Source organism: Thalassophryne amazonica, chromosome 11, assembly GCF_902500255.1.
Source record: "Thalassophryne amazonica chromosome 11, fThaAma1.1, whole genome shotgun sequence".
In the NCBI taxonomy this organism is placed as follows: domain Eukaryota; kingdom Metazoa; phylum Chordata; class Actinopteri; order Batrachoidiformes; family Batrachoididae; genus Thalassophryne; species Thalassophryne amazonica.
This window is the reverse complement of record NC_047113.1, coordinates 26,787,499-26,805,578: the sequence shown is the minus strand read 5'-3', so window position 1 is coordinate 26,805,578 and position 18,080 is coordinate 26,787,499. Positions and strand designations below refer to the sequence as shown.

General features: G+C 39.9%; 1 protein-coding gene across 1 annotated transcript; it reads right to left on the bottom strand.

The window, feature by feature from the left end:
- Positions 1–1,032: 1,032 nt before the first annotated feature.
- Positions 1,033–17,446, bottom strand: LOC117519647 (paired box protein Pax-5-like). The gene is made up of 6 exons (XM_034180921.1): positions 17,395–17,446; positions 17,141–17,306; positions 15,654–15,851; positions 15,531–15,574; positions 10,884–11,009; positions 1,033–1,066 (listed from the first exon to the last, which is right to left on the bottom strand). The coding sequence occupies exons 1-6, from the start codon at positions 17,444–17,446 to the stop codon at positions 1,050–1,052; spliced, it is 603 nt and encodes a 200-aa protein (XP_034036812.1). The 3' UTR covers positions 1,033–1,049.
- Positions 17,447–18,080: the final 634 nt, after the last annotated feature.

The following is an 18,080-nucleotide window of genomic DNA, read 5'->3' as shown; positions in this document are numbered from 1 at the left end:
ACTCTTTGTCGTGAATGCCAAGTGTCATGTTTGGAGGAAACCAGGCACCATCACTACAGTGAAGCATGGTGGTGGCAGCATCATGCTGTGGGAATATTTGTCAGTGGCAGGAACTGGGACACTAGTCAAGATTACAGGGTAAGATGAATGCAGCAATATACAAAGACATCCAGGATGAAAACCTGCTCCAGAGTGCTTTTGACCTTACATTGGGGAGAGGGTTCATCTTTCAGCAGGACAATGACCCTAAACACACAGCCAAGATATCGTGATTTCTTAGTGTTTATTATCTTTAATAAATTAACAAACATTAAAAAAAAATTCATGTTGTCATTATGGGGTGTTGTGAGTAGAATTTTGAGGGGAAAAATGAATTTACTCCATTTTGGAATAAGGCTATAACATAACAAAATGTGGAAAAAGTGGAGTTCTGTGAATACTTTCTGGATGCACTGTATGGCTTGAAATGTATGAACATCACACTGTGCCCTGCTAGTTTGTTCTTTGTGTTAGTGCTATGAGATGTATTCTTTACAATATTTTTATGCGGGGCCACCTTGCGACTTGTGGATTTCAGACCAGGTAATCCCGTAGATTAATCATCCCCTTCTTACTGCTTTCCCTAGATTTCTTGCAGTTTTATCTCACCCTGCTGTTCCTTCTCACAGTTCTGATGTTCTCCTTTAATCCTTCATCCCGGAAGCAACATGAGGGAGAAACACACTAAGGAAACAAAACAGTCACTGTTCTCCATTATGGACCCCTAATGATGCTCCCCCTTAACAACTGACTGAGTGGAGAATGGACACAGAGGAGATGGGACAGGAACAATATGTTGGGTTAACAATTCTCTTCTCTAAGAACTCGATATTCCTACTTTACATCAAATGTTGTAAATAAAACATGGAATTCCAGCCATGTAGTATAATTCAGTTTTATTTCCCATACTTTGTGGAAAACAGCTGTGCTCTAATAAATATTTTAGCTATTCTACGTGTGAAGTCTTCTTTTGGTCATGTTATTCTTCTCCTGGGGCCTTCTGTTCATCTTTAATGACACTGACACCCTAAAAAAAAAAGTGTGTGAAAGACACAATGTTTAGTCGTAATAACCGGCGGTGGACACAATTCAGGTAATTAGCTAATTAGCAAAGCTAACTTTTCGTGAGCAAATGAACTTTCCAACTAATTTTGAAAACCATTGGTGGGTCGATTAGCTTACACTAAGTTTGGTTCTGCTAACTTTAAGCCAGAAAACATTTTTTTGGAACAAAAATTTAAGTAAAAAATGTTGGTAAACCCTAAAATCATATGTTTGTTCCTGTTGGAGGTTATACAATAATCCAACAAGCAAAACATCTTCAGCTCTGCCACCTCCAGCTCTGCCTCCTGTCTTTTTGTTAGTGCCACTGTCTCTAAGCCGTACAACATAGCTGGTCTCACTACTGTCTTGTAAACTTTCCCTTTCACTCACTCTTGTAGATATTCTTTAGTCACAAATCACTCCTGCCACCTTTCTCCACCCACCCCACCCTGCCTGCTACACTCTCCACTACTTTCACAGTTGTCCCAAAGTATTTAAACTCATCTACTTTTACCACTTCTACTCTTATAACGCCACTATTCCACTGGGCTCCCTCTCATTTACATACATGTACAACCCCTGGCAAAAATTATGGAATCACCGGCCTCGGAGGATGTTCATTCAGTTGTTTAATTTTGTAGAAAAAAAAATTATGGAATCACCCTGTAAATTTTCATCCCCAAAACTAACACCTGCATCAAATCAGATCTGCTCGTTAGTCTGCATCTAAAAAGGAGTGATCACACCTTGGAGAGCTGTTGCACCACCCTTACCAAAAAATAGTACTGATAAGTATATAAAAAGTAAACTCGAAGTATACCTGAAACATACTTGCATATACTACTTTTTGGTAAGGGCAAGTGGACTGACATGAATCATGGCTCCAACATGAGAGATGTCAATTGAAACAAAGGAGAGGATTATCAAACTCTTAAAAGAGGGTAAATCATCACGCAATGTTGCAAAAGATGTTGGTTGTTCACAGTCAGCTGTGTCTAAACTCTGGACCAAATACAAACAACATGGGAAGGTTGTTAAAGGCAAACATACTGGTAGACCAAGAAAGACATCAAAGCGTCAAGACAGAAAACTTAAAGCAATATGTCTCAAAAATCGAAAATGCACAACAAAACAAATGAGGAACAAATGGGAGGAAACTGGAGTCAACATCTGTGACCGAACTGTAAGAAACCGCGTAAAGGAAATGGGATTTACATACAGAAAAGCTAAACGAAAGCCATCATTAACACCTAAACAGAAAAAAACAAGGTTACAATGGGCTAAGGAAAAGCAATCGTGGACTGTGGATGACTGGATGAAAGTCATATTCAGTGATGAATCTCGAATCTGCATTGGGCAAGGTGATGATGCTGGAACTTTTGTTTGGTGCCGTTCCAATGAGATTTATAAAGATGACTGCCTGAAGAGAACATGTAAATTTCCACAGTCATTGATAATATGGGACTGCATGTCAGGTAAAGGCACTGGGGAGATGGCTGTCATTACATCATCAATAAATGCACAAGTTTACGTTGATATTTTGGACACTTTTCTTATTCCATCAGTTGAAAGGATGTTTGGGGATGATGAAATCATTTTTCAAGATGATAATGCATCTTGCCATAGAGCAAAAACTGTGAAAATATTCCTTGCAAAAAGACACATAGGGTCAATGTCATGGCCTGCAAATAGTCCGGATCTTAATCCAATTGAAAATCTTTGGTGGAAGTTGAAGAAAATGGTCCATGACAAGGCTCCAACCTGCAAAGCTGATCTGGCAACAGCAATCAGAGAAAGTTGGAGCCAGATTGATGAAGAGTACTGTTTGTCACTCATTAAGTCCATGCCTCAGAGACTGCAAGCTGTTATAAAAGCCAGAGGTGGTGCAACAAAATACTAGTGATGTGTTGGAGCGTTCTTTTGTTTTTCATGATTCCATAATTTTTTCCTCAGAATTGAGTGATTCCATATTTTTTCCCTCTGCTTGGTCTAAAAAAGTAACCATTACTGACTGCCACAATTTTTTTTCCTGATTTCTTATAGTGTTTCTTAAAGCCAGAAAGTTGCCATTTGAAATGATTTTAGTTTTGTGTCATGTCTGTGATCTGCTTTTTTTCTACAAAATTAAACAACTGAATGAACATCCTCCGAGGCCGGTGATTCCATAATTTTTGCCAGGGGTTGTACTCAGTCTTGTTCCTAATGACTTTCATTCCCCTGCTTTCTAGAGCACATCTCCACCTCTCCAGGCTAGACTCAACCTGCACTCTCCTCTCACTACAGACCACAATGTCATCTGCAACAATCATAGTCCATGGAGACTCCTGTCTGATCTCATCTGTCAACCTGTCCATCACCATTGCCAACAAGAAAGGACTCAGAGTTGATCCTTGGTGTAATCCCACCTCCACCTTGAATGAGTGTGTCATTCCTGCTGCACCTCATTGCTGTCACACTATCCTTGTACATGTCCTGCAGTACCCTCACATACTTCTCTGCCACTCCAGACTTCCTCTTACAATACCACAACTCTTCTCTTGGCACCCTGTCATCTCTCTCTGGCTTGACTACATGGATGAAGATTTAAGGACACGTACGATGACGACAAGTCGCTCATGACTGATGAGGCTAATCCATGAGAGGCAAGTTCTACAACAGTGGTGACAGTTAAAGGTCTGGGTGGTATTTGGGTAAAAGGGGTGGAAGCAGCCCAAGTTTTCCTCCTCTGGTGTTTTTCTTCCAGGGTACGCCTCCACCTAAGCTTAAATTGAATTACGGCCTCATGGATTTGGTAGCGCCAGCACTCACACTCAGTGGCCATGCAGGTCCACTAGTTTTGATCTATATCACAGGATTTTAGGGCCTTCTTAATGTTGTCCTGAAAGTTTTCCTATGGGGCCCCACTCTCTCGGTGGCCAGTTGAAAGTTCGCCAAACAATATGATCTTGGGAAGACAGTGGTTCTCCATTCTGGAAACATGACCAGCCCAACGGAACTGGGACTTCAACAGCATGGCTTTGATACTGGGGATCATTGCTTGTTCAAGGACCTCACCCCTGATGATGAAGTCACTCCAGTGAATGCTAAGGATGGTGCAGAGTCACACGCTTTCTCTAAGTCCACAAACACACAGGGTAACTCCTTCTGGCTTTTTCTATACTTGTACATCAATATTCTCAGAGCAAACATTGCATCTGTCTTTCTCTGCATAAAATCATATTGCTTCTCACAGATCTTCACCTGTGTTCTAATGTTAGGTTCTACTACTCTTTCAGCTCTTGCAGCTCTATACAACACCCTTGTTCTTAAAAAAGAGGAACCAGCACATTTTGTCTCCATTTCTCAGGCATCCTCTCACTTTCCAAAATCTTATTAAACAATCTGGTTAGAAACTCTACTGCCATCTCTCCTACTACACATGTCCATGCCTCCACTGGAATGTCATCTGTACCAGCTGCCTTTCCACTCTTCATCCTCTTCATAGCTGCCCTCACTTCATCCTTACTAATCTCTTGTACTTACTGATTTACTCTCACCACATCATTCAGCCTTTTCTCTCTCTCATTTCTTCATTCATCAGCTCCTCAAAATATTCCCTCCACCTTCTCAACACACTTTCCTCATTTGTTAGCACATTGTCATCTGCATTTTTTACCACCCTAACCTGCTGCACATCCTTTCCAGCTCTGTCCCTGTATTTGGCCAATTGGTACAAGTCCTTTTCTTCTTCCTTACTGTTCAGGTTTTTTCGTACAGCTCATTATATCAGAAACAGACTTCATGAGGGTGGCCTGAGAGGCCGACGTCCTGTACTGAGCTCCACAGTGTCGGCCAGTGAGCACAGGCCCAGTACAGGACGTCGGCCTCTCAGGCCACCCTCATGAAGTCTGTTTCTGATGGTTTGGTCAGAGACATTCACATCAGTGGCCTGCTAGAGGTTGTTTTGTTGGGCTCTGGCAGTGCTCATCCTGTTTCTCCTTGCACAAAGGAGCAGATACCAGTCCTGCTGATGGGTTAAGGACCTATGGCCCTATCCAGCTCTCCTATAGTAAATGCCTGTCTCCTGGAATTTATCAGATTTGTCAGACAGAGAAGGCTGGAGACAAATGTGGGACTCGACACAGAAGCCCTGGTTCAAAGAGGCATTTACTGAATTGATCACTGAAGTCCCATACACAGAGAGGCAGTCAAAGAAATGCAAACAGATCAAAATCATCAGGCAAAGGCATGGTCGGTATAGACAGGCAGGTGGTCAAAAAACAATGTGGCAGCAGGACTTAACACAATGAACAGAGCTAGAAGTGATGGCATAGGGTACAATGATCAGGCGAAAAACCAGTGCAACCAGTGGTGTTTAAATACACCTAGTGATGAGCTGCAGATTGGAAACGTGTGGAACGATCCAGAACAGGGTGTGGCCCAAACAGAGTGTAACGCCCCCCACCAAGCTTCAAGAAAGACAGACAAGAGAAATAGGGACAAGAAAACCCAAGCAGGAAATACCCAGCCAGAGAAATAACAAACAACACAATCCAAAATCTAAACTAATAATAATAATAATACATTTTATTTGTATAGCGCTTTTCTGGACACTCAAAGACGCTTTACAAACCAAAAGAAAAAGATAAAAACGCTAAGAAAAAAACATTAAAAATCAGGGCTGTACATTAAAAGCTAACTTAAATAGGTGGGTTTTGAGTTCTTTCTTGAAGGAGGGGAGGTCGGGGCAAGCACGGAGTGGTTGGGGCAGAGACTTCCAGAGGGTAGGGGCAGCGATGGAGAAGGCTCTGTCTCCCCAGGTTTGGAGCCTGGTCCTACAGGGAAAGGACAAAAGGTTTGTGTCGGAGGAGCGGAGAGAGCGTGATGAAGTGTGGCGGTGGAGGAGGTCAGTGAGATATGTGGGGGCCAGGTTATGGAGGGCTTTGAAAGTGATCAGGAGGATTTTGAAGTGAATGTGTTGAGTGATGGGGAGCCAGTGGAGGTTTTGTAGGACGGGGGTGATGTGTTCTCGAGTGCGGGTGTAGGTGAGGAGACGGGCAGCAGAGTTTTGTATATACTGTAGTTTGTTGAGTATTTTGGAAGGTAAACTATAGAGGATGCTATTGCAATAGTCGATTCTGGATGTGATAAAACATAAACAAACTACAAAGATAAATGAAACAATAAAAAACAAAACCCAAACAGCACAAAGTCAGAACAATATGAAATGAAGACCTAAACATGTCAGATAATCAGACCAAACACAGTAAATGACAGAATCTCCTTCATGTTCTGCTCTTCATACTGTGCTAGAAGACACAGCAAACCTTCTGGCACTGGCAAGTGTTGATGTACCATCCTGGAGGAGTTGGACTACCTGTGTCCAGGTACTGCATCTTGCTACCAGTACTGACACTGACGCTAACCAAATGCAAAACAGTGAAAAATCACTCATAAAAGATGAGGAGGGAAAAATTTCAGTGACCTCCACCTGTAAAACCATTCCTGTTTTGGGTGTCATCTCATTGTTGCCCCTCTAGTGCACCTGTTTTTAATTTCATTAACACCACAACAGCTGAAACTGATTAACACCTCCCTCTGCTACCTCACTGACAAGATCAATATCCCACAAGTTGAACTGACTTGATGCTATACTCTGATTAAAAACTGTTTAATTTTTTTTTTTGCCACATATACAGTGAGGAAAATAAGTATTTGAACACCCTGCGATTTTGAAAGTTCTCCCACTTAGAAATCATGGAGGGGTCTGAAATTTTCATCTTAGGTGCATGTCCACTGTGAGAGACATAATCTAAAAAAAAAAAAAAAGAAAGAAAATCCAGAAATCACAATGTATGATTTTTTAATACTTTATTTGTATGTTACTGCTGCAAATAAGTATTTGAACACCTGTGAAAATCAATGTTAATATTTGGTACAGTAGCCTTTGTTTGCAATTACAGAGGTCAAACGTTTCCTGTAGTTTTTCACCAGGTTTTCACACACTGCAGCAGGGATTTTGGTCCACTACTCCATACAGATCTTCTCCAAATCTTTCAGGTTTGGAGTTTCAGCTCCCTCCAAAGATTTTCTATTGAGTTCAGGTCTGGAGACTGGCCAGGCCACTCCAGGACATTGAAATGCTTCTTACGGAGCCCCTCCTTAGTTGCCCTGGCTTTGTGTTTGGGGTCATTGTCATGCTGGAAGACCCAGCCATGACCCATCTTCAATGCTCTTACTGAGGGAAGGAGGTTGTTTGCTAAAATCTCGCAATACATGAGCCCATCCATCCTCCCTTCAATACGGTGCAGTCGTCCTGTCCCCTTTGCAGAAGAGCACCCCCAGAGTATGATGTTTCCACCCCCATGCTCCACGGTTGGGATGGTTTTCTTGGGGTTGTTCTCATCCTCTAAACATGGTAAGTGGAGTTGATTCCAAAAAGCTCTATTCTGGTCTCATCTGACCACATGACCTTCTCCCATGCCTCCTCTGGATCATCCAGATGGTTACTGGAAACTTCAAAGGGGCCTGGACATGTGCTGGCATGAACAGGGGGACCTTGCTGCCCTGCAGGATTATAAACCATGACAGCATCATGTGTTACTAATGTAATCTTTGTGACTGTGGTCCCAGCTCTCTTCAGGTCATTGACCAGGTCCTCCTGTTTAGTTCTGAGCTTTCTCAGAATCATCCTTACCCCACAAAGTGAGATCTTGCATGGAATCCCAGACAGAGGGAGACTGACAGTCATCTTGTGTTTCTTCCACTTTCTAATAAATAATCATAACAGTTGTCTTCTACCAAGCTGCTTGCCTGTTGTCCTGTATTCCATCCCAGCCTTGTGCAGGTCTACAGTTTTGTCCCCGGTGACCTTAGACAGCTCTTTGGTCTTGGCTATGGTGGACAGGTTGGAGTATGATTGATTGTGTGAACAGGTGTCTTTTATACAGGTAACAAGTTCAAACAGGTGCAATTAATACAGGTAAACAGTGCAGAATAAGAGGGCTTCTTAAAGAAAAATAAACAGGTATGTGAGAGACAGAATTCTTGCTGGTTGGTAGGTGTTCAAATACTTATTTGCAGCAGTAACATACAAATAAATTATTAAAAAAATCATACATTGTGATTTCCAATTTTTTTTTTTAGATTATGTCTCTCACAGTGGACATGCACCTAAGATGAAAATTTCAGACCCCTCCATGATTTGTAAGTGGGAGAACTTGCAAAACCGCAGGGTGTTCAAATACTTATTTTCCTCAATATATATATATATATATATGCCACTTAATTTGCTCCTTCTGGTTAACACAACTATTTGGTGTTCATAAATATTAAACTTAGACTTGTTTTTCTTGTTATTCAGTAAAAAACATCACAGATGCTGTCAAAGAAGGAAATATCATTGCACTGTATGAATAAATAAAAACAGAATAAAAGCACAGACTAAAAGACCAAGGTGTGTGATAGTGATAAATTGGGGTTGAAAAAACCTATTGATACTTTCTCTGTATCTGTATATACACAGCGCACAATAAATAAATAAAGGACACGGGATATTGCACATATGAATATGCTACAAGGATAAAGTTGTTACCAGATGCTACAGTGCATACTATATCCTACATTCTATATTGTATAGTTCTTTCTATCAATTTGTATTTAACTGTCTTATGGCAACTGGGTAAAAGCTGCCTCTGAATCTGCATGTTTTGCACCTCAGGTTACGGTACCACCTACCTGAGGGTAACTGTTGGGAAAGTGTAGTGACACGGACCCACAACAGGGGGCGTAAATGAACGGACAATGGAAGGAGTCAAATTATAACACTTTACTGTTGTGAATGTCATAACCAAACACAGCAGATTCAGAATGTGCAACAGTCAATTAATAAAGGTGTCGTGTGGGCAGGCTCGACGATAGGAGACGCCCGTCTGGAAACGAACCGGAACCACACGATTTCCACCGCCACCTGAACCCGAGGAATACTGGAGCCGCCAAGTCCCGAAGTCCCCAGGTGGCCACCTTCCCGGCGTGTCGGATCTGGTACTGCTGGCAGAAAGCAAAAGACAGTCAAAGGGTGGGTGTGTGAACACCCAGTAACAATGGTGGGAATGCCACCTCCACCTCTCACTAAACACGTTGCAGCGGTCTCAGATGAAAAGGAGCGCCGTCATGCACAGCCTCCACCAAAACGACCGGTTCTCCTGCAAACACTCACAATAACAGATTTATAAATCACAAAAGGCTGCGAGTATTACCTCCAGATGAAGATGATATCTCGGCAGTTTGGTGGAGGTGTCTTCCTGCTTTTATACCAGATGTGATGATTAGTGACAGCTGTCACGGCTTGTTCCTGAGGCGGCAGCGCCCTCTCGTGCCTGAAGCCCGCACTTCAGGCAGGGCGCCTTCTGGTGGTGGGCCAGCAGTACCTCCTCTTCAGCGGCCCACACAACAGGTAACTGATTAACTGATTCCTCCTGCTCAAAGTGATGTTAATCAGTGAAATCACCTGGTGGACTGGGTGGTTGCAAAATAAAACCTGTACCCTCTCTGCCCTTTCTGGAATGATCTGAAAACCCCTGATGTAATGGATGCTCTGTCGCAGTTTTTTCAGCTATAGAATCATGCAGATGCCTACGACGGAGTTTTAGGGCCACACTGAATTTCTTCTTCTTTTTTTTTTTTTTGGGACTTCGAGAATAAAGTAGTAATATTACAAGAAAAAAGGTGTAATATTACAAGAATAAAGTCGTAATATTACGAGAAAAAAGGCGTAATATTACGAGAGTAAAGTCGTAATATTACGAGAAAAAGTTGAAATATTATATTATGACTTTATTCTCGTAATATTATGACTTTATTCTTGTAAAATTACGAATTTATTCTCGTAATATTACGACTTTATTCTCATAATATTACAACTTTTTTCTTGTAAAATTACGAATTTATTCTCGTAATATTACGACTTTATTCTCATAATATTACAACTTTTTTCTTGTAAAATTATGACTTTATTCTCATAATATTACGACTTTATTCTCGTAATATTATGACTTTATTCTCGAAGTCTAAAAAAAAAAATTCTATGTGGCCCTAAAACGCTGTCATAAGATGCCATTGTTTTTACTGAAGTTTTTATTTTTATTTTTAACTAGAATTAGATCATGGAGTTACTTTTCTATGTCAGCTCAGGAAGCCAAACTGGAGGCCCTGATACAGGTGCAATTTTATCAGAAAAATATTTTGCATGGCAATAGGCAGTTTTCAAAACAGACCACTGAGAACCACCTTCTGATCGTGTCATATATTGATAACAGGTTTCCCAAGCTTGTTGTAAATGTACATCCACTTCAAATCAATTGCTTGAAGCTTTTGTTGATAAATTTGTACCCAAACTTGTCAAATCCAGTAGATATAAACCAAAACCAACAAATAATAATAAGGGATAGCAAACATGAATATATTAGTCCACATTGTAGAAAATAACCTTAATGTAGGAATAACTAGTAACAACATGCTACATCTGGTCTTGGCATGCTAAAACTTTTTGGGAACCTCCATGTTTACGTTTCACCATATCAAAATGTTAGCTCTTTAGGTCTGTTTGTCAGAGCTTTTAAAGCCAAAACACCAAGTCAAAACTACATTCTTCTGATCAAAGTTAGCAGTAACTTCAGCTAAACTTTTTAGTGATTTATTGGTTTAACTTTGTCACAATGAAATTTTCAGTTTGCAGATTAGCGGTTATCAAGCTAACTTTTAGGTCAGCTCAGCTGTGCCCACCAGTGGTAGTAAGTGACCACGTTTTGATGCAGACTGACCGAACAGATGTGAACTGTGGTTAGGGGTCACGCTCGGGTGTGAAGTCTCTCTGGGTTCAGATGGTCTCCAAATGTCTTTGCAGGAACATGGCTGGTTATTGCGAATACCACAGGAAACATCTAAATCTCAAACAAACAAAACACAAAACACCCTTTATGCAGACTTTATCATCGTTATCTCCTCTCCCTACAATGTTCTTTGTCCCATATTCACTTGTTCTAATTAGCAGAGTGATAAAACATATGCCCCCCCCAGGTGTAATGTATTCACCCAGTGGTTATTGTGATGGAAGAGTGGAGGTGTCAGTGGGCCTATAATGAGAGCCTGAGATGAGGGGAGGCGCACAGGGGCAGGGAGCCTGCTGTCTGAGAGGACAGAAGCTCAGGGCTGTGAGGTGGAGCTCCTGCTGTGGAGGAACGCACCAACCACACTAATATCAACACGGCACCTCCTGCTTTACACATCACTCTGCTGTAGGAGGTCTGTCGTGGACAGAGGTCATTTTTCTGTAACACCAAACATGTCAAACCTGTTTCAATCATCCTCACATTTTAATAACAGGACTGGTGTGATTTATCCTTTGCTTTAATTTAAAGTATCGGGGTATTTCTAGTAAATGTCTAAAACTAACAACTGAATCAACAAGAATTCACTTATTAACAACAACAATCTGCCGCCTGATGCTTCCATATGACCAGTGACGAAGGTTTTCTACAAATGACTGGCTTTCCAAATTTGGGGTGTACTGTTATTTCTGCTAGAGATTGTTACGATGACATGGTGCATTTGCCTCATAATGGTAATTTAAACTAAAACAACACTAACCAACAGTTACCTTTAGCAAATGAGGTTGACAAGGCGGTTGAGGCTATTTGTAGTTAACACTAACCGGAGATAATGCTAACACTGGTGTTAATTTAACACTGGCAGTGTTACTTTTACACTGGTGATTTTACTGTGTATGATTGTGAGACGTGCAACCACATATGCTACCAATGGCTGGCATTTTCCTTAACACAGGCTGTCCAAACACACCATGTCAACTAACAATATCCAGCATAATAAAGAGATTCATCCAAACCTACAAATACAGTAATTTCATTTTTTTAAAAATGAACCGCTGATTCAACTGACTGCATATTTCATACTTTCACAAAGGAGGTCTATTTGTTTGTCATGAGGATTACTCAAAAAACTTATGCACCAAATTTCATGAAACCTGGAAGAAGGATGGGACCTGAATCAGGAACAAACCTATTAAATATTGGTGTAGCTCCAGTTCAAATCCAGGGGTGTATGAGTTTCTTTAACAATGCAAAATAAGGCATTTGTCATTCATTTATTTTTGGAGGGTGGGGGTAAATTTCTTATGAAATCATATGTGGACTAGGGCTGTTCATGTTATATAGTGAAAAACTAAAAGTTGTCAGAGACTTCGGGCCACATGTTTTTGTTCCACTCTGGGTTTTATAGGTGCAGACCAAATTTGAACTCAATCAGATAAGATTTAGAGGTCACCCAGAGTGACACATTTTCCTCTTCCTCCGCTGGCAAGGCAACGTCACCCTAATGGGAGAAGACTCTGATGCCATTATTTTTCTTTTACAGGTACATGTGATGGCTTCTAATCACAAAAAAGTGATGGTTGATTGGTCACCCAGAAGAAAACATTACTGGGATTACTGGATTACTACATTGCTTGTTTGGGGAAAATTGTTGCTTTGTGGAGGACCCCTAAACAATGTCCAATTACAATAAAATTTGGCACTGATCTTTTATTGTATTAGTGGAACAAGAACATGTGGCCCAAAAGATTTTGTAACATTTGACACTTTGAACAAGTCTAATATGGACCTTGATTACATATATAACAAAGTTAAAGTAGTTATAGTTAAAGTGTAATATTATGGAAGAGCATGCTTATTTCTTATTTCTTATTTATTTATTTAAAAGGGACAGTACATATTAATGAATATATACAATATGTAAATATGCCAGATTGTAACAATAGGCTAATTTCCATCTGTAGCCCCTGACAGGCTGATGTAAAAATTAACAAACAATTAACAATAAAAGCACACAGATATCACAGAAACTTACAATACAACAAACTACAGTACACAGGGGTCAATAACTACTACAGCGACAAGACACAAGAGTGCACAAGAGGCAGGAGACAAGAGGACAAAAAAGAACCGAAGAGAACTAGAAAGGACACACAATTCTCTTACACAAACTCAGTCAAAGGAGAGCACACAGACCAAAAAAAAAACCCTACAAAATCGCTACAGTTACAATACAATTTGAATAAGTTCATTAACTTACAAATCTATTTTCATGCATTTGTATATTTTAAAAACAGTAACTCATAAAATGCTGGGCACTGGCAGATGAATGCACTCTACTGAGTATTACATTTTGAATTACTTATGCTGATCCAACATTGATCCATGTTGAAGGCTGACACTGAATCAACATGGAAAATACACTGGATTTTGAAAATTGGATCAATGTAGAAATCCTAACCGGCTCAGCATCGATATTCACTGTTCAATATAGTATTCAACTTATTACATTAAATGTTCAAATCAACGAGTAACACAACTGCTGCTTTGTGTAAATAAATACAGAAATAGTTCTAAATACACGTGAGGTACCTAATCACATTTCGATGTATCAATGTCATTCTGATGTTGTTACATTGAGAAATTGACACTGGAGAGACATTGATATGAAGTTTGATTGATGTCAGAACACTGATACAATGCCGATGTGCCCACTGGGATAAAGTGTATAAAGTATTTATTAAAAAATGTATTCACATTTTGAAGCCCCAACACAAAGTGTAACAATTCATGAGGTAATTCTCAACAAAATATGATCATTTTTCCACTTTATTATATAATAACACCCACATTTGGTAATAATCTCACTCATTTTGTAATAAACAGCTTGAATTTAATATGTAATAAATTTACTTGCATTTTCTCATAATCTTCAAATACATGTTGCACAGTGGCTTTTATAAAGTGTACGAACTATGTAGTTAAGCACAATATGATCTACGCACAGAGAGCGTGAAGAAGATAATACGACATTATGCACTGGGCCACTGGTAATGTGCAACAAAAAGTGAAATAGAAAAGAAATTTTTTGTTTTAGTATTTTCCCGCATACTCACTCGGACTGCACAATTAATCATATTAAAATTGCAATGCAGAGTCTTGCCTCTGTGCAATCTCATTTCTTAATAATGACAAGGAGTCTAATGCATTCCTACAATATTAATAATAACAGTTATCAAGGTGTTTACCAATGAATATGGCTTTATACACCCTGAAGAAAACCATACGAGTACACCCTTCGGCCGAATGGTAAAACAACTTGATAACGATTTTATCATATACCTAGAAATGATAAATGTTGTATGGTTTTCTGAAGGGTGTAAAAAGCCATATTCATTGGTGAACAACTTGATAATGATTTTATCATATACAGTGGTCCCTCGTTTATCGTGGGAGTTACGTTCTAATAATAACCCGCGATAGGCGAAATCCGCGAAGTAGTCAGCGTTATTTTTTACAATTATTATAGATGTTTTAAGGCTGTAAAACCCCTCACTACACACTTTATACACTTTTCTCAAACAGGCATTAACATTTTCTAACTCCTGTGTAAACACTCAAAGTTCAAACCTTAGTAGAAAAAAATAGAATGTTTTCCTATAAATAATTATGATGGCTTTTAGAACTAACAAATTTATTTTTAACGATCAACCTACGAGGTTTGACACGTGAGAAATGATTAAGAGTGAATCACCAGTATTTCACACTTCATCTGACTGCGCCTCTTCGTCGTGGCGCGCTCCGCTGTCTGGATTGGCTGATTAGTCGGGTTGTATGAAAAATATTACCCTTCCGCAAAAAAGGTGTATTGCTATTTATTCTTTAGTGTTTTAACCAATCATATTGGTGTATCATTTATAGGTATATGATAATATTACATATTGTGTTTAGGCTGTTTATTACAAAATGCAGAATATTATTAATACAGGTGTTGTTACACAATGAAGTGAAATGTATAACAGTTTGTTGAGTTATTACATAATGTGAAAGTTAAAAACAAAACAATTTGCAGTCACATTCCCAGACTGATATCAGAAGCTTCCATGCAAGATGCTGACGGGAGCATCAGCAGGAATTTGATCTTCAGTGTCGTGATCAAAGATGCCTCAACTCAAACAGCTGAGGATTGATTCGAATAGATTAGATCGCCATAGGTAGTGGTGAAGAAGCACTATGGAGACCTTAAGGCTAAGTAGGAATCAATTTTATAGGTCATTTTTCCATGAATGACAAGTGTCGCAACCCTACTGGCTAAAAAATTGCATCCTACTCCACACCCCATCATTTTCCTCCAAATTTATTTCTTCTAATTCTGCAGTCTGTGGTTGTTCCTGTTTGTGCAGTGTTTTGACAGATCATTTTTTTAAAGCTTGTTGTTGCATCGTCTAACTCCCAGAATCCCACTTTTTAAACAGATAGTCTCATAGGTGGTTCCCATGGTAACAGATGATGCTGATGAGAGTGCTTTGGCAGAGATCAGTGACAGAAAAACGAGAGACAGGTGAGGAAATAAAAACGTACCAACTTTAAAAGATGTCACCGGCTGGATTTTGTTTCTTATGATCCTACAGAGATATGAAAGAACTTTGTCAAAACTGATGATACATCAGAAAACACCACAGACATGCTGAGGATTCCTGCTACCTGTTGATGGAGCTGATGCTGGGCGCGCTGTTATAGTCACACACGCGCTCCAATAGCAGCCTGTTCCGGATCTCCCAGGCGAACATGCTGGGGTTGGTTTGTTTAAGATGCAAGATTGTTTGAACCACACCAGGAGTGGCCACCTTCGGCTTAGAGCCTCCGATCACTCCTGGTCTGATGCTCCCCGTCTCATTGTACCTGAAGAAATAATGTTAGCCCTTTCTAAAAATGTCTAAAAGTGTGGATGCTGATGTCATTCAAAGTAATTATGGACTCATTTGTCATCATTACGTTATCACAAAAATTTGGTATTACAAATGTAAAGTAACAACATCTGGAAAAATGGATCTTACAATGAAAGAAACACTTCTGAACTGGAATAACAATAATAAAAAAAAATAATAATAATCACCCTCATCTCAATCTCTGCACAGAGTCAAATCAAATTTATTTTAGAGAATCCACAGGCATTTCATTATTTTGAGATCACAATATGTGTATTTGTTTTGGAGTGACTGAACAACACCAAAATAAAGTGATGATTAACTTCTAATCATATACACACTCACACACTCATCTTCAGCCACTTACTCCAATTAAGGGTCGTGGGGGGCTGGAGCCAATCCCAGCAGTCATAGAAGGTGAGGTGGGGTACACCCAGGACAGGACGCCAGTCTGTCGCAGGGCCACACATAGACAAACACACACACCCACACCTACAGACAATTTTAAAGTTTCCAGTCCACTTAACCTCCGCGTCTTTGGATGTGGGAGGAAGCTGGAGCACCCGGAGGTAACCCAAGCAAACACGGGGAGGACACACAAACTCCACCACAGAAAGGCCACAGGTGGGAATCGAACCCATGACCTTCTTGCTGTGAGGCAACAGTGCTAACCTTCACTGAAAAAAATGCTACTTTGGATCAACTTAAAAAAAATTGATGTAATTTGTTACAGCTATATTTTTTTTTAGTTTCTCACAATGTATATTTATGATTTTGTAAAGTGATTCCAGCAAATTTAAACTGGAAACCACAATTTTCCATTAGAATGTAAATAAGTACTTTGAATGAAGTGCACTGTGTTTCACTTTTTTCAGTGTTCTAATTATATATAACTGAACATAAGAGGATTTCTCAGTTATGACAAAAAGCATTCCAACAAGTTAAAAGAAACAACCAAACAAAAAAAGTTTATCTTTTTATAGTATATTAATGAAATAGAAAACCCATGTTACATTTTTAAATATATATGAATGTTTTGACCATTTCAGCATAGAATTTCTGCTGATGCCATGGAAAACACACAACAGACTAATCAATCACAGTTCTAGGCTGAATTTTCACACCAACAACACTGTCACTAAAAATCTGGAAACATCACACCCCAAAGTAGTTTTATGTTATTTTCATGTGTAAACGTACCGAAGTCGACTCGGAAGAGCTTGTTTTTTGTTTTTTTGTTAAATTTGTATTTATTTATTTTACCTGGTGAGTATTTTGCTGACACAGCCGTGACTGACGCGCAAGCGGCGAGAAATCTCACAAGGACGCGCTCCCTTCAGCGCGAGCTCCACGATGTGACGTCTCACCACGTGCGGTAACGGACGACCGTTAATGAAGACCCCGCCGAGCTGGTTCACTCCGCCGAGTCCTGACCACCACCAAGAAGGACGTTTGAATAATTAGTGAATAAAATCCCGGCAGCATGCGTCGTTTACGCGTCGGTGCGCGTTACTCACGGTGGTGACGGTGCGTGAAGGCGAGCGGCAGCTGTCCTCGGCGCGCTTCCATCGCTGCTGCTGGCTGGTTCAAACTTTTGGCATAAAGTTCTGTTTGGCCTCGTGGAGGAAACATTTGGGGATTCACGCAGAAACTCTGAGAGATGTTTCGACGATGTTCTTGCTGAGGTGGTGTTTTTTCGATGTGGATTTAACTCAGATCCACGCGGCAGCTTTTGTGGAATTCAGCACGTGAGCTGTGGACAGCGCCGATCAGCGGCGTTTTGATTGGACACGTGCGCACGCGCGCTCGCAGTTCTGTTCATCGCCTTTTTATTATTAAAAGGTTTAATCCTTGTGACTGCAGCTCCTGATACGTTAAAGAGAACCACTTTTACAGTAAATCATGTATGTAGTCCCTTTTGAGTTTTATTTGAACATTTGGTTTTCAAACAAAGAATTCAGAATCTTATATTGCCAAACTGTGTTGAAACAATTTAGGATTTTCACCCATATGAGTTGAAATACAAGAACAAAATACCACGACACATTTATATTTATCTGTTTGATTTTATTTTTTTTATTTTGTGGTGATGAAATGTAATGTAATGCTCACTTTCAGAGATGCCAAGCCTGCTTATAATACACGACTTTGTGTGTGTGTGTGTTACTTTGGCAAAGGTAATTTACACTTCTCTGATGGCATT